The 25,383-nt window shown below is 42.3% G+C and overlaps 2 protein-coding genes across 2 annotated transcripts; both read right to left on the bottom strand.

Annotated features, from left to right (window-relative positions):
• Positions 1 to 906: 906 nt before the first annotated feature.
• Positions 907 to 8,170, bottom strand: LOC104356442 (myosin regulatory light chain 2, smooth muscle minor isoform). The gene is made up of 4 exons (XM_032987723.2): positions 8,066 to 8,170; positions 6,388 to 6,586; positions 6,063 to 6,224; positions 907 to 2,398 (listed from the first exon to the last, which is right to left on the bottom strand). The coding sequence occupies exons 2-4, from the start codon at positions 6,569 to 6,571 to the stop codon at positions 2,226 to 2,228; spliced, it is 519 nt and encodes a 172-aa protein (XP_032843614.1). The 5' UTR covers positions 6,572 to 6,586; positions 8,066 to 8,170; the 3' UTR covers positions 907 to 2,225.
• A 9,589-nt stretch (positions 8,171 to 17,759) lies between these two features.
• Positions 17,760 to 24,706, bottom strand: LOC104369502 (myosin regulatory light chain 2, smooth muscle minor isoform). The gene is made up of 4 exons (XM_042797880.1): positions 24,578 to 24,706; positions 20,178 to 20,375; positions 19,853 to 20,014; positions 17,760 to 18,795 (listed from the first exon to the last, which is right to left on the bottom strand). The coding sequence occupies exons 2-4, from the start codon at positions 20,359 to 20,361 to the stop codon at positions 18,623 to 18,625; spliced, it is 519 nt and encodes a 172-aa protein (XP_042653814.1). The 5' UTR covers positions 20,362 to 20,375; positions 24,578 to 24,706; the 3' UTR covers positions 17,760 to 18,622.
• Between the last annotated feature and the right edge of the window lie 677 nt (positions 24,707 to 25,383).

Here is a 25,383-nt window from a genome sequence, read left to right as displayed (position 1 = left end):
GACTAACAACGGCTCGCAGATACCTCTTTTTACTCTCTTCGGTAATGGATGAATTGGATTAAAGAGCTGAAATTCAGGGCGTGCAAAAGCTGCGATTTGAAAAATCCTGACAGCATTAGTGCTTGTCGCGGTAGGAGCGGAGCTTCTGTGGAAACTGACCGGATTTTCCTCTGTATGCTGCACCAAATGAGCTCTTCGGGGCTCAAAACAACAACAAAGGGGGAGAAAAATAAATAATAAAAAAAAGAAGCGGTGTGAGCCGTTTGCCCTTCCGCCGAGTCTGTGCTCGGAGCTGTGATGCCACCTACCGCTGGCTGCGGGCGCCGGCCCCGGCCCCCCCAGCCCCGGCCCCCCCCGGCCCCCCCGAGCCCCCGGCCCCCCCCGAGTCCCCGGCCCCCCCGGGCCCCCCAGCCCCGGCCCCCCCCAGCCCCGGCCCCCCCGGCGGGAGGCTGCGCTCAGCGGGGGCTGACGGGCCCCCGCCCGCCTCCTGCAGCCACCGCACAACTGGTTTCACCGACAGGTTACCAAAGGTATTTCCCGAGTTTTTCTCTGCCCCCTCTAAACGTAAACATCTTCAGCAAAAAGGCAGCAGCTGAGAGAAAACTTGTTGAAGCGTTTGGATTTCTCCTTCTGTCTTCTCTGAAAGCGTTTTGAGTCCCCTTCCCTCTCTGTTCTTCAGCATTTTCCTTACTCCTCTGAGAAGCCCACCGTTAGTTAGCATCCTCTCATCCTTTACACGTTCCCACTGTTCCCACTCTTTGCAAAGCTAACCGGGACTGAGGCAGAGCAGAAGCTTCAGTTTTTTCTTAACAGGTACAAGAGAACGATTTTAACGGCATTATCCTCAAGAGACATCGGTCCTGGTAGGTTATTCAAGAAAGAACGGTCTATTTCTAAAACAAATAATCGCTGTCATCTAATGAAATTTATTAAAAGTTCAGTTCATAATAGCAGCTTACCAAGAAACAGCAAAACGCTCTCAGCCAAACGACATTTAATTTTGTAACCTAAATTCTTAAGGGATTACAGTGTAATTCCAGGAAGTGACAGAAGCAGCTCTGATTACCCTTTCTCTCAGGACCAAAAAAGCCAGAACCACAAGTGTTCAGATTATGACAAAATTGCTTCAGAGTTCCTCAGCAAACCTGCTATGCGTTCCATACCACGAGAACTAGACAATATGATCATGAAAAATGGAACAAAAAGGAATGTCTCCTTCTCACACACCCAAAGCACCACTCTCAGCAGATGCTCTTAAAAACATATTGTATAGTTTCATTTGGAAAGTAAGAATAACATTTCCTGATAGAAAACAAAAAGTACAGAGACATCACACCTTCCGTCTTCAGCCAGCCCCATTCTCACTGTGCTTTGAAAAAAGACGGGAAAAGAAAGAAAAAAAATAAATGGTGCAATGAAATGTAATGAATTCTATATTGTCAGTCCTGCAGACCCAGTAAGAGGCATCCGTCACGCATTCTACTCACACACGGTATCTTTTTTTAAGAGAACACTAGGACTGACCATATAAGTTTTTAAAAAGCAGTATTAATATTGTACTCAGTGTCAAGAAATGGAGACACTAAGGTGGTAAAATACCCCCTCAATTACATCCTTAAGATTTAAAATGTTTAATGTGCAAGTCTTGGACAGAAATCTTTAATTTACAATGTACTGAAATTGGAAGGATGGGAATTTCTTCATTGTATATGCTCACAGTAGTAAGTGAAATACTCAGTTGCTGAAGTACAAACATCAGTATTCTTAAGTGACTTATGCTTCATTTTTAAGGCAAAAATAGGTGACAACACGACTGCATACAGCTACAAAAATATCTGCTGATATGATTAAACAGTCTACTTCTAGCATGAAAACTTTAATGCTGTACTTAACATAGCAGTGTTTTATTTGAAAAGTTACCATTAAAAATGTAAAATTAACCTATCTAGGATGAGTAGCACTGACATATTTACCTGGGCCTCCACTCTCACTGATCTTTGTTCCTAAACCCCTGCCACTGTAAGCTGTCCTCTCTCCCTGTCCATTTCCAGTCTTTCTACAAAGGTGCAGGTGTGCCTGAGCAGCCCCAGAGTCCACACAGGAAGAAGCTGGAATGCTAAAAAGGTATGCAAAAGGTCCCAACAAGGAAAAAAGAAAAAAACAGATCCTGAGAAATAAAATTAAGGGGGGGGGAAGCAGCTATCTGCAGGTATCCAGGGTTTTCCTCAGTCATCCTTGTCTTTTGCTCCATGTTTCAGGATGCGTGTGAATTCGATGTAGTTGAAATTGCCCTTTTTGTCGATGGGTGCCTCTCTGTACAGCTCATCTACCTCTTCATCTGTGAACCTGTCTCCCATTGTGGTCAGCAGCTCTCGCAGGTAGTCTTCCTGGATGAACCCTAGAATGAGACGTATGGAGAAAAACACAAAAGGGAAGCCATTTCTTAGCCGAGTCTTGAAAAGCAGTAAGGCAGACATACCGACAGATGTGCAGTTAACTAATACAGTGTGTAACATATGCATTTGCACCGAGAGCCCAAAATATTAATTGAATTTTAAAGAAATTCTTCGAATGCAAAGGGGAAGGGGAGACAAGTCTGACGCATTTCATACAGATTTTTGAAAAGAGGGCCTGATCTGCTGTGATCTAACGACACCTATTTCCATCTACTGATCTTCAACAGCTCAAACTGGAAAAACGAGTTGCTGTCACTGCTGGTCTTCATTACACAAGCTGTTCTCTGAATTGAATTATATTTTTCTTGACTTAATTAGATATATCTGCGCGTCCTCTATAAACTAGTTTCCTCTGGGGACTAAATAACCACTGGCTGGCTCTCCACTGCTGCACAGTGCTGTTGCTGGAGGCGGTTTACGTGGATACAGTGAACTGCTGGCAAGCGTCCAGGGAAAGAGTTTATAACAGAAGAGACTTTCAGACAGGATTGAGCAAGTTAACTCAGGAGGAAGAGTGTTTACTGTGGAAAGGCAGAGGTGGAGAAGCCAGTCAAAAAAAGGTAGGATATATTAAGTTATTTATTTTATGCTAAAATACTAGCAGAAGAATTTGGAGGAAATTAACAAAGATATAAAAATGAGCATTTGCTAAGTATGTTCTGTTAATTCAGTTTCAATAGATGGGCAGAACCACAAGTTGCCAAATAATTCCAGGAAAGGTCAGAGATGAAAAAAGCAATGCGCATAACAAATGGTAGACAGAAGAATGCAGAAACTGCTTAACATTGAAATAAGACCCACCATGCCTTTAAATGCACAATAGTTGCTTCATTTGAGAAAGAAACTGGTTATTGAACTTTAGTTGGAGAAATATCAGTAACAGAACAGAGGAAGAAGTGTGTTCCACCCCCCCGAAAAGATCTGTAAACTGTGCAGAACAGCTGGAAATCGTGTAGACACCCACATCAACTGATGTAGATTCAATTAGGATATGATAAAAAAAAAAAATCTGCTTTGGAAAGAGAGCTGAATAACTTAAGTAAACAGAGTTCATTAGAGAGACAAAAGCAAACAGGGAATCAGGGGACCAAAAAGCAGTCAATGAGCATGACAAATTATCATGGGGTTGGTGTATGCTGCAGGGAAGGGAAAAAAAAACAAACATGTTTCAACATATGCTAATTAAAACAGCATTCATATCCCAGTGTAGACAAGCCCTTGACTACTGACTCCAATGAAGAAGGCTAACAGCAATGTTCTACTTTAAAAATGGGAAGAATGTTCAGTTAGCCAGGCCCATCTTAATTGGGTCAAATTTTGGAGTTTTCTCTTTGCAGATATGTGTAAAGAAGGGGGAAAACCAGCTAAACAGATTAGGCTCTCTATTTCTGCAATCCAACAGAGACCAAGTAGTGATGAGAGATGACATGAGGATTAGTATTCAAAGAATGCAAGGCCTCTGGTGCTGCAAGTTTAGCCTCAAGGACTTAATTGCTTCTGTCTGAACGGCTAGGTGTTTTAAACACTGAACTAAGTTGCCAGACTAGGAATACACTAAAAGTTTTAGCAGCATCGATTTGTAAAGCAAACAGTACTCCCACTCTCCATCACACACAGCTTCAACGTAGATGGGGAGTAACAAATTAATGAAACAAAATTTAAGATTCAGCCTGTGGCAGCCAGCACAAAACAGATGACAGTGCAGGATCAAAGAGCAGACAAAAGATAAACCAAATGCAGACAGATATAAATTTTATACTAATTTCATAGTGCTACATACAACAGTAATGCTGAAGCAATATACCCAACTAGATTGGCAATATAGGAAATGTAAGTAAAAACCAGCAAGTACAGTTACCTTATCCTCATCAAGAGGATCTGATTTGTATTATCCTCTTTCAGAAGAACTACACTGATACAGAGCTAGAATATCATGCCCGTAATACACACGCATGTGGAGATAATGAAATGGAAAAAAAAAAAAAAAAAAAAAAAGAAAAGGTTTGACATAGCTGGAAATGCTTTTGTTCATTTTTAAAAGGAACAAACTGATCAGAAGCCAAATCGGAGAATAAAATGAATAAAAGGCAAACATAACATGGACTCTACAAATACGTTATTTTGACGACTGCATTTTGACTATTATGAATCAAAAATCAATAAAACAGCATAACTATCTAACATGTTTCCTGGTTAAAATCTGAGGATGGCATAGGACAAAAAAAAAAAGACAAAAAAAAAAAAGGAACCATTATCCTCAAATCATCATAGCACTAGACTAAAACATTTACCACAGAGTTGAAAGATAATAAAATCAATCTTATCAGTACATGGTGGCCTGAACTAGTAACTTATTGTTTACATAGACGTAGGTTACTGTTCAAAAGAACTGGTAACACAATAATTTTCTTTATATTGTAATTCGCAGGCTCTTGTTTTGGTGCTCACAAAAAACCCCTGTAGCACAGTGAGTCAGACTACCTGTGGAGAGAAAATAATTAACCTACTAACAAAACTTCCTTCTCTAGGAGATGGTAAAGAGATTTCCCTTGAGAGGGAGGAAGTCAATTAACATTTGAAAAGGCCTTACCAACAGAAAGCCTGTTTACCTACACCTCAGCAGGAAGGGGATGCTCTTTGAAAAGGCAAAAGGTGCTAAAAATACACAGACTGAAAATAGCTGTTTGAAATGGAATAATATCCTTTGAAAGGTTCAGAGCACATATCCACAGGTTAAATTTAAATAATGTGGTGGACATTTGTGAGAAAAGTTATAGGTGCAGTGACATCTCTAGTACAGAGGCTACAAAATTTTGGCACACAGTAGTAAGACAAGTTCACAACACGTCAAAGCACTGATATTCTGTAATTGCCCTAAGGATTCCTCCCTGGTTGCTACACTAGGCTAGATTTTCTGGAATCTTAGCCTGAATGAATAAAATGAGAACATAAACTCTAACATCAAGATTACAGGCGCAACCTTGAAAGCCTGATGTAGTAAAACTGGGCTCTGCATTTGTTTGGTTTTGTTTGAAAACAAACCGAGCTGCGGGTGAGGGCATGACACATGGCATTTGTCATCATAGCCATAACATACACTAGGCAAGGTGAGGGTTCAAAAGAGTTTACGTAGTCTGGACAACCCGTCTTGAAATATTAAGTACATCGAAGAATTCAGATGCATCTCAGATCTACTGCAGGGCGAGGATACTCAGTTGCATTACAGATCTCACATCTGTTACCTTTTCAATGCCACAAAAAAATAACATATTACCAATTTGAATTCCTCATCTTCTTAGAGCAAATGCATTTTATTTTCCACTTTGAGGAACATACACGCTGCCCAGTTAAAACAGTTTTCTTCAAAGCCTCACAGAAGAACACTACTGCTGGTCCTCAGTACTCACACAGAACAGCCAGACAGTTTTTACTCTCACTCAGTAGTAAGTCAAAGTCTCACTACTTTGTAGAATATGCCGTCTAGGATTACTGTGTCATACTTCATTTATAAAGGTGCAAAAAACAGCGTACTATTTAGAAACCCAAATAAACAACATAAAAGTGCCCCCTTCCCTCCCACCAAGCAGGTGACTTTCACCCACGTACCTGTTGCTTCTTCATCAAAGCAAGCAAAAGCATTCCTGATTACATCTTCCGGATCGGTGCCATTTAACTTCTCACCAAACATGGTCAGGAACATAGTGAAGTTTATGGGGCCTGGAGCCTCATTCATCATGGCATCTAGGTATTCATCCGTTGGATTCTTTCCTATAAATAAAGGGATTCATACTTGGTTTAGCTTTCAAACTAACGGTAATCTGAATAGCGTAATACAAACAGAGACATCTCTCATAGGCTATCCCAAATTAAATTATTTTAATTATAACACCACAAATTTGCTTGGCAACCGTAAACAGAAAAGTGACATTACCAAGGGAGGCGAGCATATCATGCAAGTCCTCTTTGTCAATGAAGCCATCCCTGTTCTGGTCAATCATGTTGAAGGCCTCCTTGAATTCCTGAATCTGTGACTGATCAAACATTGCAAATACATTGGAAGTGGCACGCTGAGGGCGCTTCTTGGTGGTCTTTGTCTTTGCCTTTTTGCTAGACATGTTGATTTTTGGACACTAGGGAGAGAAGTAAATACAGTAAGACCAGAGTTAGTACTTAAAAAAACACTGTTTAACATTGAAGTTCACAGATAGAAACCACCTCTAACAAACTTCAGTTTCCTGTCATCAGGTGTACTTCCCTAACCAAGGAGGGAAAAAGAGAAGCAGAAAATACAAACAAATGAAAAACAGACTCCTAAATAAAAAAAGTCACCAAAAGATGACATAAGTTATACTTGAATTTTGGTCTTCAAAGGGACAGCTTTTGTCTGGGATCCCTTCTTGATACACACACCTGAAAGAAGGGAACTCGGACTGCTCTCAAGTCTAAAAGAACAAAGTGAGGTTTTGACAGCTGTTGTTAACTCTGAAAAAGTTCTCTATGGATACGGATATACAATAACTGTGTGCAATATTAGGTAGTAGGTGAAGGAGAAACACAACTCAGTTCACCTGAACAAACTCTGAAGCATCTATATTTGACACCTGACAGCGGTAAGTAGTTGCTATTTTGTATAATGATTGGTCTCTGTCCTTGTCTTGCCTTCCATTACTGAAAACACCCTAAAACTAGGAGAACACTGTGCACGCTATATTTCTCCTCATAGCAATAAGTTCTGCCTGACTTCCATTTACTTTTATGCACTTAATTTTACCTGACATATACTACAGGCCTGTCATACCTGAAAGCTGACGTCTGCTGCCACCTCCTTTAAGCAAAAAGGGAAAGCAACCAACTCACACTGCTTTTGCTCATCTCCCTAGAAGAACTGCTCAGAAAAAGGTATCTTCACCCGTAACACTCAAGCTAACTGAGCTTGGGTCTGAACAACACAGAGCAACAGCCATGCTTTGGTCCATTCATTGCTACTGCTGTTATTTACCTGTTGCTAAGCCTGCAAGGTTTCCATTGTACAGTGCTGGGGAGCAAGCTTTAAGATTTTATAAAATTAATCGGAGGAGACTACATTTGTCCTTTAGGGTAGGTGGGAGAGATGGAGGAGGGAAAACCTACATGCAGTCCCTTTCAGCTTCAACCACAGAAGGCTGTGACCTGAAAACAACCTGGCAGCCACCTCTTGCCCTAAGCTTGGATGTGTGGGGAGAATTAAGCTTGGCAACAACACTCAGATCTGTCAGAGAGCACTGAGATTTTAAAAAGCTAAAAATAAAAAAAATATATATATATTTTTGGGGGCCCGGAGGAAGATTGATGTCTCTTCCAAAGAGACATACAGCCCTAGGCTTCAAGGGCGTAGAGTCCAAGAGCTCTTGCCCTCCTCACGAAGAGGCGACGCCGCCAGAGCCTCAGCCTCAACCGGCGGCGAGGGAGGAAGGGGGGCGGCGGCCCAGCGCCATCGCTTCCCCTCAGCGGCAGCTGTCCCAACGGCTGCTGCCAACGGTCGCTGGTTCGAACGTGTCTCCCAACGGTCACCCTCCCCACCGCCCGTTCCCGCCCCCAAACACCTCTTCACCGGCAGCACCCAGCCTCACCCCAGCGATCGCGGCGGGGACCCGGTACGAGACGGAGGCGGAAAGGAGGAAGCGGCGGTAGCAGCCCCGGTGCTTCCCGGAGAAACCATCGCCCTCCTGAGCGGCGGGTGGGGACGAGCGGCGGGCCGACAGCGGGACGCGGCGGGAGAAGCGGCGGGGGAGCAGCGGAGCGCCAGCGGGGCCTTCTCCCCTAAACGACCGCAGCCTCCCTCCTTCCTCAGGGCGGCTGGAGCGGGACGTCCCCGCAACCGCTTCCCCCCCACCGCCGGCAGCGTTGGCGCAACCCGGGGGAAGTCGCCGCCATCAGCGGCGCTCGGGCGGCGGGGAAGGACGGGAAGGAGCCCCAGTAGCGGCTGGTGCCGGTCCGGGGGCGGGCCCCGAGGCTTGGGGGCGCTGGGTCAGGGGGAGGCCAGAAGGCTGATGAAGAAAGAGAAATCCGAGCTGCCCTAAAAACGCGTGTCATAGATCTTGGCGGAGGGGGGGAAGCGGGGAAGCACAGAGCAGCCGCCGCGTTCAGCCGGGTACCGGCACCGGGCCCGGGCGGGGGTACGCTCCGCGCTGTTGGTTTGAGAGGTGGAAACGTGTTTCTGGAGGGCTGCTTCGGGCCAGCGAGCTCTTCCTGTGAGCTTTATTTTTTATATATCGCGTTGAAGACGGAGCTTGGGTCCGCGTTCCTGAAGCCTCAGCCGGCAGCCGCGCAGTTCACAGGTTCATGGTGTCACAGCAGTGAGGTAAATGAAGCCTCGTCATTTGGTAATGTAATGCCCGAACTAAGTGTGGGATGTTATCCTGACAGTCTTTATGTTTTGCTTGAGGGATCAGAAAAATTCTAGTTTGCATCTTTAAGTCTTCTAAATGAGTACTCCCGCATGAACAAGACTTAACACTTCTTGGAGCCATATATTAGAAAGATCCCTCGGAGGATTTATTTTTTTCTTATATTTTCTTAATGAAAACAGTGCAAAGGATAACACTTTTGTTTTGCTTTGTTTCCCTCTTTCTTCATTTACCGGTGTCGGGTCTCAATGTGGTACAAGCTCTTCTTATTGCTCCCCTGATGATGGGGTCTGAAATTGTGTCAGAAGCAGTTCGTTTTTAGCCCATTTTTTAATTTTTGCTGAACGGAATGCCTATTCACGTTTTGCATATTGAAGTCCCCTGTAAATCACTTGGGCTTCGAGAAGCTGTTGGTTAGTACACAGAAAGATTCTAAAATATTGTCAGATGGGAAAGCTGCACTGTCAGTTCATCATTCTTTTAACTCCTTTCTTACCTGTTACCAGTTTTGTTGGTATACAGTCTGTATCTTGGCAAACAATAACTCTTAAGGAGGAGAGGAAAAAATGAACAGGCTTTTGCTAAAATTACCAATTCTATTTAAAAATGTAAATGGATTACATTTAGGCATTGTACATTGTACATAGTGAAGTTAATATATAATCTAGAAGTTGCAGTCCCAAATTTGAAGGGAGACACTTTAACTGCTAAGGGGCCCAACTTCCTTTCCCTGCCCTCCCCTCAAACCAGAGACTTATTTCATGAGGTCTGAGAATTTGGTCTAATTAGCTTACAAGAATACTTCCCTGATGAATTTTAATATTTGTCTGCTAAACATTTCCTCAGAGTGCAATGGAAAAAAATACTAAACTTTGATGAATTGAGAGTATGCCCATGGAAAAAGTTTTTGGGAAAAATCCTCTGTACTTATGAGACACGGCACATGATTTCAGGATAATTATATGCAAAGTGTGAGTTGGCAGTAAAGCAGTAGAAACACCAAGATAGTAATAGAGTTATTAAAATACCCCATTATGATCTTGAACAACTGAATTATGTGTTGAAATTTAATTACAAAAATAGTTTTTTGCTATCTTAATTTAAAATCCTTTCATCAGTTACTTTAAATTGAACCACTATTGCAAACAGACTGCTCTGTGTTGTATTGTTTTTCATGCTATTAAAAAGGTGTTACATGAAACCTGTCACCCTGTGTGTTGTTCCCAGTGTTTAATTTTCAAAGATGTGAGAATAGGTGCAATAATATTACTCACCCAGTATGAGATCAGTTCTTACTGATGAAATTGTGTGTCTGTGTTTTTCTCTCTCTCTCAAAGCTTTTGTCTCCAGTTTGCTGCATCATATTGGAAAGGGAAGAAGTTGTTAAATGCAAACCATTTTCTATGCGATGTAAATCTATATAATGCTTTTACAAATGGTTCAATTTTACTTGATTCCAGCAATCATGATACAACTAAAATTTAAAGGGGATCACCCCTCAGGTGACCAGGACTTCATTTCTGCTGTTTAAACCTCCCTCTGGAAAGGATGCTCCTTGAGGATGGTGCCTGTGAGCTTCCCGCAGCCGTGAACAGTGCTTAGTTCACTGTGACTGTGTATCCCTGGCTGATGCTGGAGAAGAGCAAGGCTGGCATCCCACTTCTTGCTGCCCTGCAAGCTGTTTTCAGAGAGCACAGTGAAGCCACGGGCTCCTTTCTGGAGTGTGCAGGCTCCTCTGGGCTCATGGTGCTCCCTGACTGCTTGGAGAGCTGTGCCTGCAGATCGCTGTCTGACAGGACGGCAGGCCTGATCTTGAAGGTGGTCTTGGGGCTCTTCTAGAAGAAAAGCCCAGGCAAATCCTGGGCAGAGCATGTTCTGGGAAGCCTGCGGTTGCGATGGGTAGCTCTGCTGCTAAGTGTTTCATCCAGCCTTTTGCCACCACACATGCCCAGTGTGTCCAGGGCAAAGCATTTCTCCCGCTGCTCTGCAGGGAGAGTGAGCCCTCCCCGCTATCCTGCCTGCAGGCTGGGCACTGCGAGGTGGGGGGGGGACAGGGGACGGGGCAGGGAGCTCTCGGGGGTGTGGGGTGTGGAAGGGATGCTCGTGTGGTGCTGTACCAACAAATAGTGCCGCCTAGTGATGAGCTTCAGTTTTAGACAGCGTTTGTTTTGTGGGCTGGGGAAAAATGCCTGCACTACCACATCCAAGGATGTATGCCGAAAAATTGTTTACTTCTCAGTACCGCATAATTTCCTGCATAAACGATAAAGAATAAGAATTAATTTATCCATTCTGAAAATACGATTTTTAAGAGAAATGCCAATTTCTTAACTGCTTTGGTTTCTTCCTACTACTTTTTCCTTCATTACTTCCACCTTCTTCCTCATTTAGTCAGTCTTATTTAAAAAAAAAAAAAAATCCCAACTTTTAAGCAGAATGTATAAAATTTTCCTATCCTTTCCATCTAAAATACTCAAATACTTTGGTGTTATTGAAATGTTTTCCTAGACTTGTTTTCTTTGGATTGTCTAAAAGCCTTCAAAAATTATCTGTTCCATACTTAAGTTCTAAGGCTGTTATAGGCAACAAGAAATTTACAGTAAACCTTTTCCCTCATTTAATTCTCTCCATTCCCTCACCTCTGCTGAGTTATGATGACAGCCCAAATGTTTGTGATTAACTTGGTTGCTTAATGAAGCAGAATCAGTCTGCGTCATATGATGTCTCTTTACGAATCTAATTAATGTTAGAGGAACAGCTGCACTGGCTCACAGTAAAAGCCTGCTTAGCTGTAAAGAGATGCATATTCTGGATGTGGAAAGTGGGGAGGAAAATCTTGGAGGAATTTCAGAACAAGAAGTCTTGGTGATCTGCCATCCCCACGGACTGTGTCTGCACTGTCTGCTCTGCGAAGGCAACTGCACTGAAGGGGTGGGGGCCACGGGACTGGTCCACTTGTCTGCTGTCATGGTGTGCCACTTGCTTGCTGGAAGGCCAGAGAAAAACCCCAAGGTCATCCCCAGCACCCACATTTGGCCATACTCAACAGTGAGGAGTCAGGATTGCTCAGGCTGGAGTTCTGCTCAGCATTCAGATCTTGCTGCCTCCTTAGAAGGTGACGACCACAAAGCTGGGGTCAAATGAGATTGCCCAAGGTTCACCCTGGTTTTTCAGAAAGTCAGAATTGGCCCATAAAATGGGGAAGGTGAAGCCTAGCAGTTGTGTCTTCTTCCTGCTTCTTGCATTTCTAGGTGGAGCACCATTGGGATGTGTCTACTGGCTCCTTGCATGCCTTCAACAAATAGATCCCGTGAGGTCTCCCCTACCAGGTCCCTGGAGGATTTTACTGTTTTTTGGGGGGGGGCAGGGGTGTAGGTTCTGTTGTTGTTTTGTTTTGTTTTCCTGTGAAACTTGGAATCGAGGTTTTTAAAAATCTCTTTTTCTTCTTTTTGGAGGAGAGAGAGCACTGGGTGCTTTTAGCCTGATCTTAAGGTGAGAGGAGCAGCAATGGTCATATGCAGGTATCGAGGGAAGAATAAGAATCAGGGAAACCTGTGATATCCTCCCAGAATCTTCTCACAGCCTCTAGTATGTTTAACTCATGGAGGGGTAAGCCACCCTGAGCCAGATGCAGTATTTAATAACCCAGGATGAACTTCCTTCATGAGCTTGCCTAATAAATAATCCTTGAATCGATGTAAATTTCGCATCCATTGTATACATTGGAGGTGGTTTTGGATTCCTTTGCAAGATTTCTATCTGTTACATTAACCCCACCTTCCTAATTTTGAACCTAACTATTCCTATTTTTATTTGATGCTCTACACTTTGTATTGGCAGAAATTCTGAGGCTGAATTGTGTGCCCACCTCTTTTGTGTTTTGCTTCTAGAGAGTTCTCACATGTTCTGTCAACTGTAGCAGAGAGTCCTGCTTGGGTAATTTTTCTTGTACAGAGGCTATGCCATACAATAGAAGGTGTATACTTACTTTATAGAAGTAAGACTCAGGATATGCGTAGGAAACAAGCAAGAGTATAACAAAGGAGACTAGATGAAAAAGCATATTTGTGATTTTCACATTGAATTAAGAATTAAAAATGTGTGAAAGTTGGATGGTTTGCCAGTTAAGTGATTTTTTTTGAGCATATTATCACTGTTCAACAAAAGCAGCAAATGCTACTTGCAGTGGTTAAGTATTGACAGCACAATCAAGTATTTCCAAATTTTGTTCTAAGTCATTTCTATGTCAAAACAGTTGTTTAACAAAAGCATTTTGACTGTCAATTGCTTCACCTAGGATTTTGGATTATCCCTTTGCCTTTCCATTGCTTCTTCTCCGATTCCAGCTGGCATCTGTTGTCTCTGTCAGGTTATCCTAAGTGCAGTGCTGTATCAGTCAGAGTGACAGTAATTTTTTTTGTGATGCTGGGAGTGTCCCAGAGTTGTTCTGAAATTCTTCCAAAAATAGCTCCAGTGCTGTGACCCAAAGGGAAGATGTTTGAGAAGTTGTGAGTGAAAGAAGGGATTCCTGAACGCATGTCTTCTCTTGGGTCTCTTGGAGGGCCACAGAACAAGATTTCTATCTGCAGGGTATTCCCTGTTTTCATTCAAAGACCTCATGAATAAAAATTGTAAGTTACTGCTTTCCCAGGTGGACCCTGCCACAATGTAGATGCTGAAGCATGAAAAATAAAGGCTCTTGGAGAATGTACTGGAGCCTATAGAAGAAAGATATATTCTTTCTTCATATTGAAAATGCGAAATGGCTCTGTTCTGGCTTTCTGGTAACTTCTACTGTGCATAGCTGAGGAAAAGGCAGGAAGGTAAATTCTCTAGAGCATTGTATGACAATGATATGCCAGGGCTAAGGACAAAGCAGAGGAATGTAATGGAACATCAGTAGTATAAAGTCAGTCTCTGAAATGTTGCAAAACAGGAGAAAACTAAAAACTCCAATAGAATTATGTAAATCTACAGCTCAATCACTGTATGAATGGGCACTGAAATGTATTTGGCAGAGTATTGAGGGACTGGAGTCTGCAGACAAGGTGCTCCTTGCATTCCCAAGTCCAAAGTCCTTTATATGTAAGAACACAAATTAAAAAAAATATAAATGTTGATTTCTGCTAGGTTTTTGTCCCTTGCTATCTGTTCTCTGTGATAAAGAGGTCCCTGTACTGCTACTTATGCACTGTGTCCACCACTTGTTTTTTATCCCAGCTGGTAAGCTGCAGTAATTTTAGCCAAAGCTTTATGGGTTCTTCTCCTCTTTTTGCAGTAGTTTTAAACAAATATTGCCAGATGCTGTGATTCCACAATGTTTATAAGTGCAATGCAAAAATAAGTGTTGCTAAGGTATGCTTAGTAATAAGAGAGCAAGGCCTCCAATCTTTCAAACACATGTAATTAATTCTGCTAATCCTAAGGACATATATGTGTGCTCTCTCCTTGCACGTTAAGTTAGTGTTTGTATCTATCTGACAATGTGTATGTACAAATAAGGAAGAAAATGAAATGTGCTCAATGCTTGGCTGAAGGCGAACAGTGGTATTTTAAAACATACCCAGAAAACAAGAAGGAGTGTATTTAGTCAGGTGTTTGACATAAAAAGTAAGCTGTTACCAGTTTCCTTATTAGCTGGCGCCTGTGGAAGTTTGGTTGGCTGGTGGAACAATTTCAAAATCAACACGCTTCTTGTGTGGTGGTAATATGTTGCCAGTGTAAAACCTATTGTGTTAGAGATAGCTCACAATTAAGGAAGAAGAATTTGATACAGATAAAAAAACCCAGTATCTGTTAGATACAATGCTAAGTCAAGGCTCAAGTTAGTGGTGTCTGATGCCAGCTCTATTTTAGCAAATACTAAGAGAAGGCTCGCCGGCCTCATTTTACACCCACTCACTTGAATATGCTAGACAGAGGCTGGAAATTGTTGTGAAATGCTGTCTTGTAACTCCCAAGGAGCTATGCCTACAACATTCATAAGGGAAAAAAACAAAACGTAGATCAATATTTAGTGAGGCTGTACTTGCTGATACCCTAAAATAGTCAAAGTGAGGAAATTACAAATTAAGGATTAAATAAACTATGCAAAATTGAGCAGTGACAGTTTACAAGAAGGCTAAAATCAGTGCTGCTGTCACACACCGTGTGCTCCTTTAGGCATTCGTATTAAAGTTACTCTTGAGTTGCCTAATCCTGTAGTATTTGTAACTGACTTCCAAGCTTTATCAAAGCGCAAGGCCGCTGTACAAAGGGACCTGCGTGGCAGAGGAGTTTGCATGCAGCAAGTGGTTGAGATTTTCCAGGAGACAGTTTGATTACTACTCTCCTATTAATTGTATGCTTCTGAGAAATGTGTAAACGTCTTCCCTTAGATTTATTACATTCATACAAAATGCATGACCCCTTAAGCCCTGTGATGCAGCATCTATTATGTGTGATCTGTTCTTGAGGGAATATCAACACATTTGGTCTGCAAACATTCTTTGGCAGTTTTTTCTTCTGTATGGTTGAAATTTGCAATACGAGTTATCATTTTCAAGGTCTGGTGCAGGGATTCCCAAAGGGTGTGCTACCCCAGCAGCCTGCTGGCAACGGAGCTCGCTCCTACCCAACATGAGCGGTCCCAGGGAGCGGGGGACGGTGCGTGTACAGCCCCACAGGCTGCAGAGGGAAATAGGAACAGCAGCCATGTGCTGCCACTTTCTTTTTTTTTTTTTTTTTTAAGATGAAAAGTTTTATATCTGATATATCAGAAAGTTTGGGAAAACAGTGATCTCTATGGAGTTGCTGCTCAGAGCACAACAAAAACAAACTGTGTGGAATTTATTTTTTCCCAGTATTGCTTTTCAACATTTCATGATAACTTATTTTTAAGCTGCATTTTGAGAGGTATTTACTTATTTCTTTTTGCCTTTATATTGTTCCTGGCTTTGGTAGTACTGTTTCAGAGTTACTGTCATCCTAAATCATTTTTCTGCAGGAGGAGGTTATCTAAAAATGACGGTAGAGTTTGAAAAATTAAGTAAGCAAGCCCAAATAGGAGCATGGGTACACAGACAATACCAATGGCAGATTAAGGGCTGGTATCTAAAATGTTCCTGACTATTTTGACTGTTACTCACCTGTTATTTGGACTTACGTTGTCTGAATACCTTCAGTATGGTAAAAGAGCTATTTGTTGCCATTTGAAACTCCCCAGGAACATACCACGCTCTAAGTTAGTAACATTCCGGACAAGAAAAGGCCACAGCCAAGAGAAATGCGATGACAAGATTTCAGGTATTTTCCAGCTTTTGGAACAAATGCCTGGGCAGGTTATGAAAGTGTACTGTTACTGATGTGCTGTGCCAGGATGGGGCCCCTGTGCTACATTTTGTTTCTCAACATGCGATAGCAATGCTAGAAACAAGCGATCTAAAGATAGTTCTTTGGTCAGTGGCAAAACGGATCCATACTTCAGAGTGCACGAACACCACCTCTGTGACATCAGTTGGTTGCTGAGCTAGTATATTAAGCTGACTTGATGTTGTGAAATGGTTCAGTCATCTGATCACCGTGTGATAAAAGATGGTTTTATTTGCTTAAATGCAGCGTAGAGAACAGAAACAAGTGTATCCCAAGAGGTTAAAATGCTGCATATTAGCAGTGTCTCCAGTAACAGTGGGAGCTGGGAGGAGGAGTGGGAAGCAGCAGGCAAGCATACGCTGGCAGCACTTCACACAGACATAGTCCTTCCTCCTTGGAGGTTTCTCATGCAGCTGCAATACCTCTCTGGCTTCACTTTGACCTTTGCAGATGTAGCCTTAGAACAGAGTAAATGGGTCATATAAAACAAATCACTGCTTTTCAGTAGTGCTTCACAGGGCATTATATATCACTGTAGATGTTAAGACTATTAAATGTGTGCATCGGCCTATGAAAATAGTTTTTCATCATAAGCTTAGTCTGGCGTGGAGCTTAAGAGACCATTATATATGAACCCCAAGGGAGAAAAGATTAGGTTCCAAGATTTTCACTGCAGAATGCTAAGTCTAAGTCATCAGAATCTTAAGCTGTTTCAGTGACCAAAGTTATTTTTATTTTTGGAAGTGGATGACACATCCCTACAGCCCTCGGCACGCAACCTCAGCTGTCCGGACATTCCTTGCTGCCGAGCTACAGAACGCCTGTGATGCTCTTATACGGTCTCTTGGCTGGAGGTGTAGGTCCTCTGAGCCTTCTAGCAGTTACAGGGTTCACACCCTCTTGCAGGTTACCTGGTCTCCTACATTACAATACAGATACGAGGGAAACCTGAACTTGTAAAGTCATTAGTTATACTTGAACATCCTTTGAAATTCTCTCTTAATAACATGTCTTCCTGAGCAGGCATGTGTACATGAACACAGTTCCTGGTCCCCACCCGCTAACCAAGCCTTCATGCTACCACACAGGACAAGAGCCAAACCCTCCTTAGTCTATGCTGTCTCAGCTTTTACGAGCCCTTTAGCCAAAATAAAATTCCTACTCCTCGGGGTCTTTTAAGTCATGTGAAATAGGTCAGGGCATGGTTTCTGGATAAGAGGTCATCACTTCAATTGATAAATATGTAGGTAAGAAATTCCCCTTATGCTTTTCAGCTTGCAGTAGCCAAGAGGAGACACATGGAAGGACATGGACATGCCAAGAACTAAGAGAAGAACCTGCCTCTTTTCTTGGTATTTGAGACAAAAGCATCAGCCCAGCCTTTTCTGGATGATTCTTGCTTGCTTAACTTGATTAAAAGCCATCTTATCAATGTAGCTGAGGAATATGTATGATTTTTTAAGAAGCGAGAAGGACTTTAGCATGTAGTGGGTTTTACAAAGTTACTTCTTCGAACGACTTTGCTCACATTCTCACAGGCAAATTAAAAGCTGTAGAACAAATAAGCTTTATGTATGTTTTCTATACATTTATTGCTGTTAATTAGTGTCAGCACAGACACTGTAGTTTAGAGATTCCTTTACACAAGCTTCCTTCAGCAGAAGGGAAAAAATACACCCAATTCCCACTTATTGCCAGCATAAAAACTTAGTAAACAGGAATGCAAACTTTAGCATGAAAATATTGCTAAAAAAACTATCAATATTAAAAGGAAATAAAAGATGGGAATGATAGCTGCTTAAGAATGATAATGTTCTTTGTTACAATTGCTTAATGGCTAGCAATCTTCCCTAACCATTGCTTTGGCCAACTATATACACCAGTCAGATCCTGCTTCAAAAACCTGAGGTAAAAGATTTGTACAGCTGCATTTTTAAAAGACACCAGCACATACTGCTAGGAGCATTTCAGAACTGTGCGACACCCAACAAAACATTATGAAAGTGAGTGTTTCAGCTTGATATGCAAGTAAAATACAATTAACACACCTGCATTTGTAAATGCGTAATAGAAATGTCATTCTCCACAAAGTAATTTGAGGTATTTTATCTATATAGCAGTCTTTATTTCAAAATGGCATTTATTACAAAAATGTAAAAATCCAGATAAACCAGAAACATTGAGATTATTTTCCTAGACTATCAAGTCCAGGGATCTTTGTCACCATACCTTCTTCCTCACAATATTTTCCCCACTTCCAGTCTGATTATACAGGTGCAAATTTGCCTAAATGGCCTGGAATAGATAAATACATCGAGAAAGGCAAAAGTTGTAAAGCTAAATGCATGCAACAAGGTCTATCAGGAAGAAACCTTCAAAAATAAACGTAAGTGTAAAGTAGAGATAATATGCAGGTATCAGGAGATTTCCTCAGTCATCCTTGTCTTTTGCTCCATGTTTCAGGATGCGTGTGAATTCGATGTAGTTGAAATTGCCCTTTTTGTCGATGGGTGCCTCCCTGTACAGCTCATCTACCTCTTCATCTGTGAACCTGTCTCCCATTGTCGTCAGCAGCTCTCGCAGGTAGTCTTCCTGGATGAACCCTAGAACACAATGGAAGAAGACGTAAGGAAAAAAAAAAAAGTTTTTACATTTAATAGATGGATGATAATTTCTGTGAATTCTTTGTTTCAATTAAAGAGACCTACAGTCTTTGTTGCCAAATTAAAACAAAGCCACTAAAGGCTATTACTATAATTGCTAAATAATTACAAGCATTAAATCTAGTCAAGCCTCTTGGTTAATTTGCATGGTCTCACCACTTCAAGTAAAGGCCATTTAATGACTTGTCTGTGTTGTTTCAAAGAATGTACACATTTGTCAGTATACATATTGGACCTACTTCCCAACAGCAGGGCTATACTCCCAGTAGCACTGAGAGCCTTCTAACAGCTGTGTATTTTACACAGAGAGGATCCATTTGCTTTGAATATTCCTAATGAAGACCACTAAAAGTAATGATGGAAGTGGTCTACCAATGTTCAATAAGTGCATGAAACACAGGGATGTTTGAAGTATTTTAAAGACTTTAAATTTATCTTAAATCAGTGACAAAACTCAGATTTAATAGACTGGTTGCAAAGAATACATTTTTGGCATTGTTTATTAAACAAGCAGCCTTATATAACTTGCGATTCCTTCTATCAGCACTTGAGAGTCACACAAGGTATTTCCTGTATTCACTTCCTCCTGAAAGCACAGTTTAACACAGGAAATGTGGGTACAAGCTGCTGACAGAAAAATACTTCAGAAAAGCACAACAGCTTTGAAGACAAGGATTCCCCTTAGAAAAGTTTCCCCAAAGCTAAATTTTAGATTAGGAAAAATAGAACCCTTGTTCTCAGTCAACTTTTTTTTAAAAAAAAACAACTTTCTTCTGTCTTGACCAACAGAACAAAAGTACCAGAAGTTTGGGATTTTAAGTTTTACAGTGTTTGAAAAGATAATTTCAGCTGATGAGGATACAGGCATGATTTTTAGTTTGCAGAAATCAGAATTTTCAGAGCTAAAAAATTATTCACCACTTCTATGAATACGAGTATTTGTTGCTACAAAAGTAAGTAGAAGTAATACATGTACACTGTTATTTTACACACGTACCTGTTGCTTCTTCATCAAAGCAAGCAAAAGCATTCCTGATTACATCTTCTGGATCGGTGCCATTTAACTTCTCACCAAACATGGTCAGGAACATAGTGAAGTTTATGGGGCCTGGAGCCTCATTCATCATGGCATCTAGGTATTCATCCGTTGGATTCTTTCCTATAAATAAAGGGATTCATATTTGGTTTAGCTTTCAAACTAACGGTAATCTGAATAGCGTAATACAAACAGAGACATCTCTCATAGGCTATCCCAAATTAAATTATTTTAATTATAACACCACAAATTTGCTTGGCAACCGTAAACAGAAAAGTGACATTACCAAGGGAGGCGAGCATATCATGCAAGTCCTCTTTGTCAATGAAGCCATCCCTGTTCTGGTCAATCATGTTGAAGGCCTCCTTGAATTCCTGAATCTGTGACTGATCAAACATTGCAAATACATTGGAAGTGGCACGCTGAGGGCGCTTCTTGGTGGTCTTTGTCTTTGCCCTTTTGCTAGACATGTTGGCTGTTGATTCTAGGGAGACAGAAACACATCGAAGATTTAGCTTTATTAAATCAGTTTACAAGTCCTTGGAGAAGGGATGGATAAAGCAATATCCAATTCCATGTCATAAGCAAATACCCCAAAACACACATTTATTTTAATATCTCCTGCTCCATTTTCTTTCAGTTGGACTTCACTTGCTATTAAGCATAATGTCTTTCAGGATTCAGGGGCTGGCACTGTAGGACAATAGCAGGCTGCATTAAAAAACAAATCATAGTTCTAGAAATGAAACTCACACAGTGCTTGTATTGCTGATTCAATACTGCATCTTCCACAAATTAAGATGACTATATGCTTAGCAGTTTAGGAGGCACTGCTGACCTACCACAAAGGGGATATTGGCTGCTAACCTAGCATAGTATGTAGCGGTTAAATAAATCAAGCAGTATGCTAAACTAACATTTGGAAGGGAAAAAAAACCCCCACAAACTAACAAATGTAGTATTTTAGGCTCTGAATAGCATTTTGTTATGATAGCTGCTGTTAAAAGAGCAGTAGGCCTTGGGACACAAAATGACCCTGATGAGAGCCTAAAGTTTTTGTGAAGATCATCGGATAGTGCTGGGGCTGGGAGAGATCCGCCAAAGATCTCCTCCTAGAGCGTTTTCAAAGTCAACTAGAGGATTGTGTGTGTTAGAGAAAGGACACTGAGGTGGGCGACACTGCCATTCTCTTACACAGTGGAACTATTGCACAACACATATGCAAATGCCAGCACACTCTTTTTAAAATTAATTAATGATATAATAGTTCCAAAAACCTGAAGATTGTTTCTTTTAAGTTATGAACCTTTTAAAATATTTATATATTCTCACAAAATCATTATATAGTTTCATGTAACACAAATATACTAATTTCATTGTTTCCCTTAAGATGTCAAATGAGGAAATAAATGTGGTAATTTACATGTTATAACACTAATAGAATCAGGCTAGATGGGAGGCTTTCAAGTTGACTGCTTCTATTTAGCTGGGAATACACATTTAGTTTTCAACTTTAGTTGACAGTACCAACACAAAAAGCTGAGTCATTCACTGAAGTGCAATCACAAAGACACCAACATTGCTACTGGATCAGAAGAAGGCAGACCCTGTTTAATGTTGCTTCTAAAAGTCTTGTACACCTCTGTGCTTTAGTTTTATCTAATGCAAACAATCCATGCTGCTATAATCCTTTATTATACCCAAACCAAACTCTATTGCAAACCGGATTCCTTCCATACTTGATTTTGAATTTTACAGGAAGCACCTGCAGCAAGTGTGTCCTGAAAGAGGACAAATTTAAGCTTCATTGTAGTCACAAGAATACCAACACTTTGCAAATGACACTAAGTGTTAATTCTATAACTTTAAAAAAATTATCTGGCCAGAAATGCAATTCTAATCAGAGTCACAGCAGGGTTCTAAGTGTTTCTCAGATAGTTTGCCCAAGGTTACTATATTTTCTGTTAGACTTTTGAAAAGCAAGACTGAAGTCATTAACTTGAATTCATCCTTAAAATAGGGGTAAAATTAAGCAAAGTTACTCCCTTACATGGTTAATCAATCCAATATTCAGGCAAAAAGCAGCTAGGTTTTTTTTGTTTTAATTAAAAGGAAAAACATTTTACCTTGCTTTGTATCAGATACCTGACATGCTGTACCAAGCATCTGGATCATAAAAGGATATTCCATGGTTACGTCCTTCTCAGTGTGTCTACATAGAGCGTTACTGATTTCCCCTGCTAATTCCACACTTTTAAATCCTACGTGCATATACAACGTTATTCTGACGTATAAAACAAACCATTATGTCCTGAACTAAAAATAGCCTATGAAATGCAACTGTGCATCATTCAACACTGAAGTTCTCTTCATTGCATTCACTAACCACAAGCTATCTGAGATGTCTGGCCTCCAACAACACTCCAACAAATAAATACGAACCCCTGACATCTAGATATTTATGAAGACAGCTGACAATAAAGGTAGTTTGCTTTCAAGCTGCAGTCAAGGGTTGTGCATAACTTCAGTCTTTTTCATACACTCACGCAAATTACTGTTAAACTCAGAATTACTGATTAAAGGTTCCAGTATCCAAAATAGAGTAAAAAAAAAATCTGTTATCTGAAATAATTCATAGGTTTCAGAATATGGCCTATTCAAAATAAACTAAAAAGTTTACTTTGCATGTGCTGCAAGGCAGCACGCCCAGCAAGCCACGACTTACAATTCAATCCTAATCAAGAGGAGGTAACAAAAGCAGACTACTGCCAGCTGTAGCTACACGTGATGGGAAGAGAGCATCTTTCTTTTTAATTCTGTTCAGAAGACTGCCACATCAGAATATCGTACTAGAGAAGATGAAAAATTTGCTAACATTTGCGTTACTATTTTCTAAGTTTCTCTCGGCCAGGCTTGGGAGGCAGCCATACAGAATACACAAGGCACAACTCTTTCACTTCAAGAGACCTGTCCGTCCGCATCTAGAGAAGCATTAGGTCTCACGAGACGGTTATGCCTTTCAGCATAAGTTGGGGCAGCTACACTTCAAACACTGCACTCGGCTCTGGGAAACCGTATTAGAATGAGGGTGATAAATTGGAACATGTCCAGAAAAACAAGGGCATCAATCCAGTTACCCAAAGAGATCAACTTCTGATGAAAAAGTTCTAAGTATTTATACTTAGTGTTTCCTCTCTGTCTGCAACAGTAAACGATGCCATGATCCAGAACCAGCCTCATTTGAGTCAAGCACTGAACTCACTAATTTTAGATAAAATAGGATTTCATCCGATAAATCCACCAGATCATTTATATATATATAAAAAAAAAAAAAAGCGCAAGCTTTTATAATTGAAATAGGGTAAGTATAGGCTGAAAATAGAAGAATTTCAGTAGATAAAAAGTGGAAGTACTTCACATTACATAGTACAAGTCATGACAAACAGGTTTAGTCTCTTGTTTAATACCATGATGCACTCAATGGTCTGGGCCTTGTTTTGGAAACTGTCCAAGAAACTTCTAATGTAAGATCTTGCCTATTAAGACTTACAATAGGATATTTCTGAAAACATAACCTTTATTTAGGAAGAGCTTCAAATATTAAAAGAATTAATAAATGGCACCCACCAGACTAGAAAGTAATAGCACTGTGCCACTCTGCTCCTTGCATGTGTACATGCATTTGCTTAGTCAAGCAATACCAGTGTATATCAAGCTGCAGAAGCACTGAAAGTCATCTTATGGTCCTTATCTCTGGGAAAAAGATAAACCCTCGGAGGAGACAAAAATGAACTACTGAAGAGCTTGAGACAGACAATTAGATATTAAACTTTACAACCCACTAACAGTGGCGCAAGCTGGATCTGTTCAGAGGCAGTGACCAAAAGTTATGCTTTAGAAAACACCCTTGTGTTTCAACATTGTTTTTATGATTGTGTCTAATACTCAAAATTGAAAAAAAAAAGAAACCAAAACCACCTATAAAACCCTACAACCCACACTGCAGAGAACATCTACATGAACTAAGATATAATAGTGGCCTTTTCAATTATCAAATTCGAAAGTCAGCCTCAAAGATAAATTCCAAGTTCTGTCCACATAATCCATTACAGCATCGGGTACCAGGTGCTGGCAGCTGGGGATAAGACCAGGGCACTCCAGCAGATCTGTGGCAAAGCTCAGTGGAGAGCAGATTACACTTAGGAAAAAAAAAAAAATACCCAAGCCATCTCACCAAGTCTTGAAAGCCATCTTAACCCACTCATTAGTTTTCCTAAACCCCTGATCAGGAGTCAAACTTGCCTCAAAACCTAGAGCCTGACTCAACAAAGCCTCTTGTCTGCGAGTCAGGGAACGGAAACCGCCGCCAGCTGTCCCCGGGGGCTTTGCTGCCGCCGTAATTATTTCGAAGCCTAAGCAGGAACGGACGGACAGACCCGGGACCTCCCTCGCCCTCTCTGCCTCGTCCAACCGCGGGAGCTTTCGGACGAGCCCTTCCCCTGCTCCAGCAACGGCGAGGCAGCCGCTGCCGCCCCGGCCGCGAACCGGGAGGGGGGGGGAGCTGCCCCCGGGTCGGGTGACGCCGCAAGAAACCCCCCGGCCCCGGTCCGGCGCCTCAGGCGGTCCCGCCCCGCCGCACCCCTCGCCTCCCCCCGGCTCCAGACGCCGCGGGCGGCCCCGCCTCACCTAGCGGCTGCGGGAGAGGGTCCTCGGCCGAGCGCTGCGGGCGGCGGCGGCACTTCCGGAGAGGGAGTAGCCGCCGCCCCGCCGCCGCAGAGGAAGGAAAGCGTGGGCGAGACCATCCGCGCGGAGAGGCGGGGGGAGGAACGGGCGGCGAGGCCCGTCGCTTCGGCGGCAATACGCCGCGAACCGAGCGAAGGATGGGGGCCCTGGCGGCGGCTGCGATTTTCGCGCTCCCTCTCGGGGGTCTCTGCCCTTCCCGGGAGGGTCAAGTTAAGGGCCCGGGCGCGGTCCCTGTACAGCCTCCCCCCGGCGGAGCGGAGCGTTGGTGCAGCGCGGTGCTGTCACCGCATTCCAGGCGCGGGGGGCGGGGTGAGCGCCGCGTCTGCCCTAATAAGGCAACGGCGGGAGTTTCCTGCTTGTCCGGCTCGTGGTAGCGGGCGGGGAGGGGCGGGGCCTTATCTCCTCGCCCCGCCCCGCCCGTCCTTCCCGCCTTCGCCCGCCACGAAGCTGCCGCTCCCAGCCGCCCGCGCCGCCTCTCCCAGGGCCTCCATGTCACCCTAAGGGGTGGCAGTTGCCTCATAAAGCGTCACAGACCGCAGCTGGTCCCATTTTCTGGGCAGAAAAATAAAGCGTGTTCCCAGCTGGCTCTTCCCGGGCAGCGTGTTGGTGCGGGGCAGCCGGTCACCAACCCAATCACCTGGAAAAATACCTTGAATTATGCTGTCCTGCCCTCTCAGGAGGGGGAGTGTCGTGACAACCGACGGCACGTCTGGAAGGATGTTCCTAACAAGTTAATTACTTGTCTGTTT

This window comes from Tyto alba, unplaced genomic scaffold (genome assembly GCF_018691265.1).
Source record: "Tyto alba isolate M040663 unplaced genomic scaffold, T.alba_DEE_v4.0 Super-Scaffold_27, whole genome shotgun sequence".
Classification (NCBI taxonomy): Eukaryota; Metazoa; Chordata; class Aves; order Strigiformes; family Tytonidae; genus Tyto; species Tyto alba.
The sequence above is the reverse complement of the archived record's forward strand: the minus strand, read 5'-3'. Positions and strand labels throughout refer to the sequence as shown.

Coding starts and splice junctions, on each gene's coding strand:
- LOC104356442 (XM_032987723.2), bottom strand. CDS start 6,571: ATGTCTAGCAAAAAGGCAAAGACAAAGACCACCAAGAAGCGCCCTCAG. Junction 6,225..6,387: donor TGATATGCTCGCCTCCCTTG/GTAATGTCACTT, acceptor CTTTATTTATAG/GAAAGAATCCAACGGATGAA. Junction 2,399..6,062: donor CTTTGATGAAGAAGCAACAG/GTACGTGGGTGA, acceptor GTCTCATTCTAG/GGTTCATCCAGGAAGACTAC.
- LOC104369502 (XM_042797880.1), bottom strand. CDS start 20,361: ATGTCTAGCAAAAGGGCAAAGACAAAGACCACCAAGAAGCGCCCTCAG. Junction 20,015..20,177: donor TGATATGCTCGCCTCCCTTG/GTAATGTCACTT, acceptor CTTTATTTATAG/GAAAGAATCCAACGGATGAA. Junction 18,796..19,852: donor CTTTGATGAAGAAGCAACAG/GTACGTGTGTAA, acceptor ATTGTGTTCTAG/GGTTCATCCAGGAAGACTAC.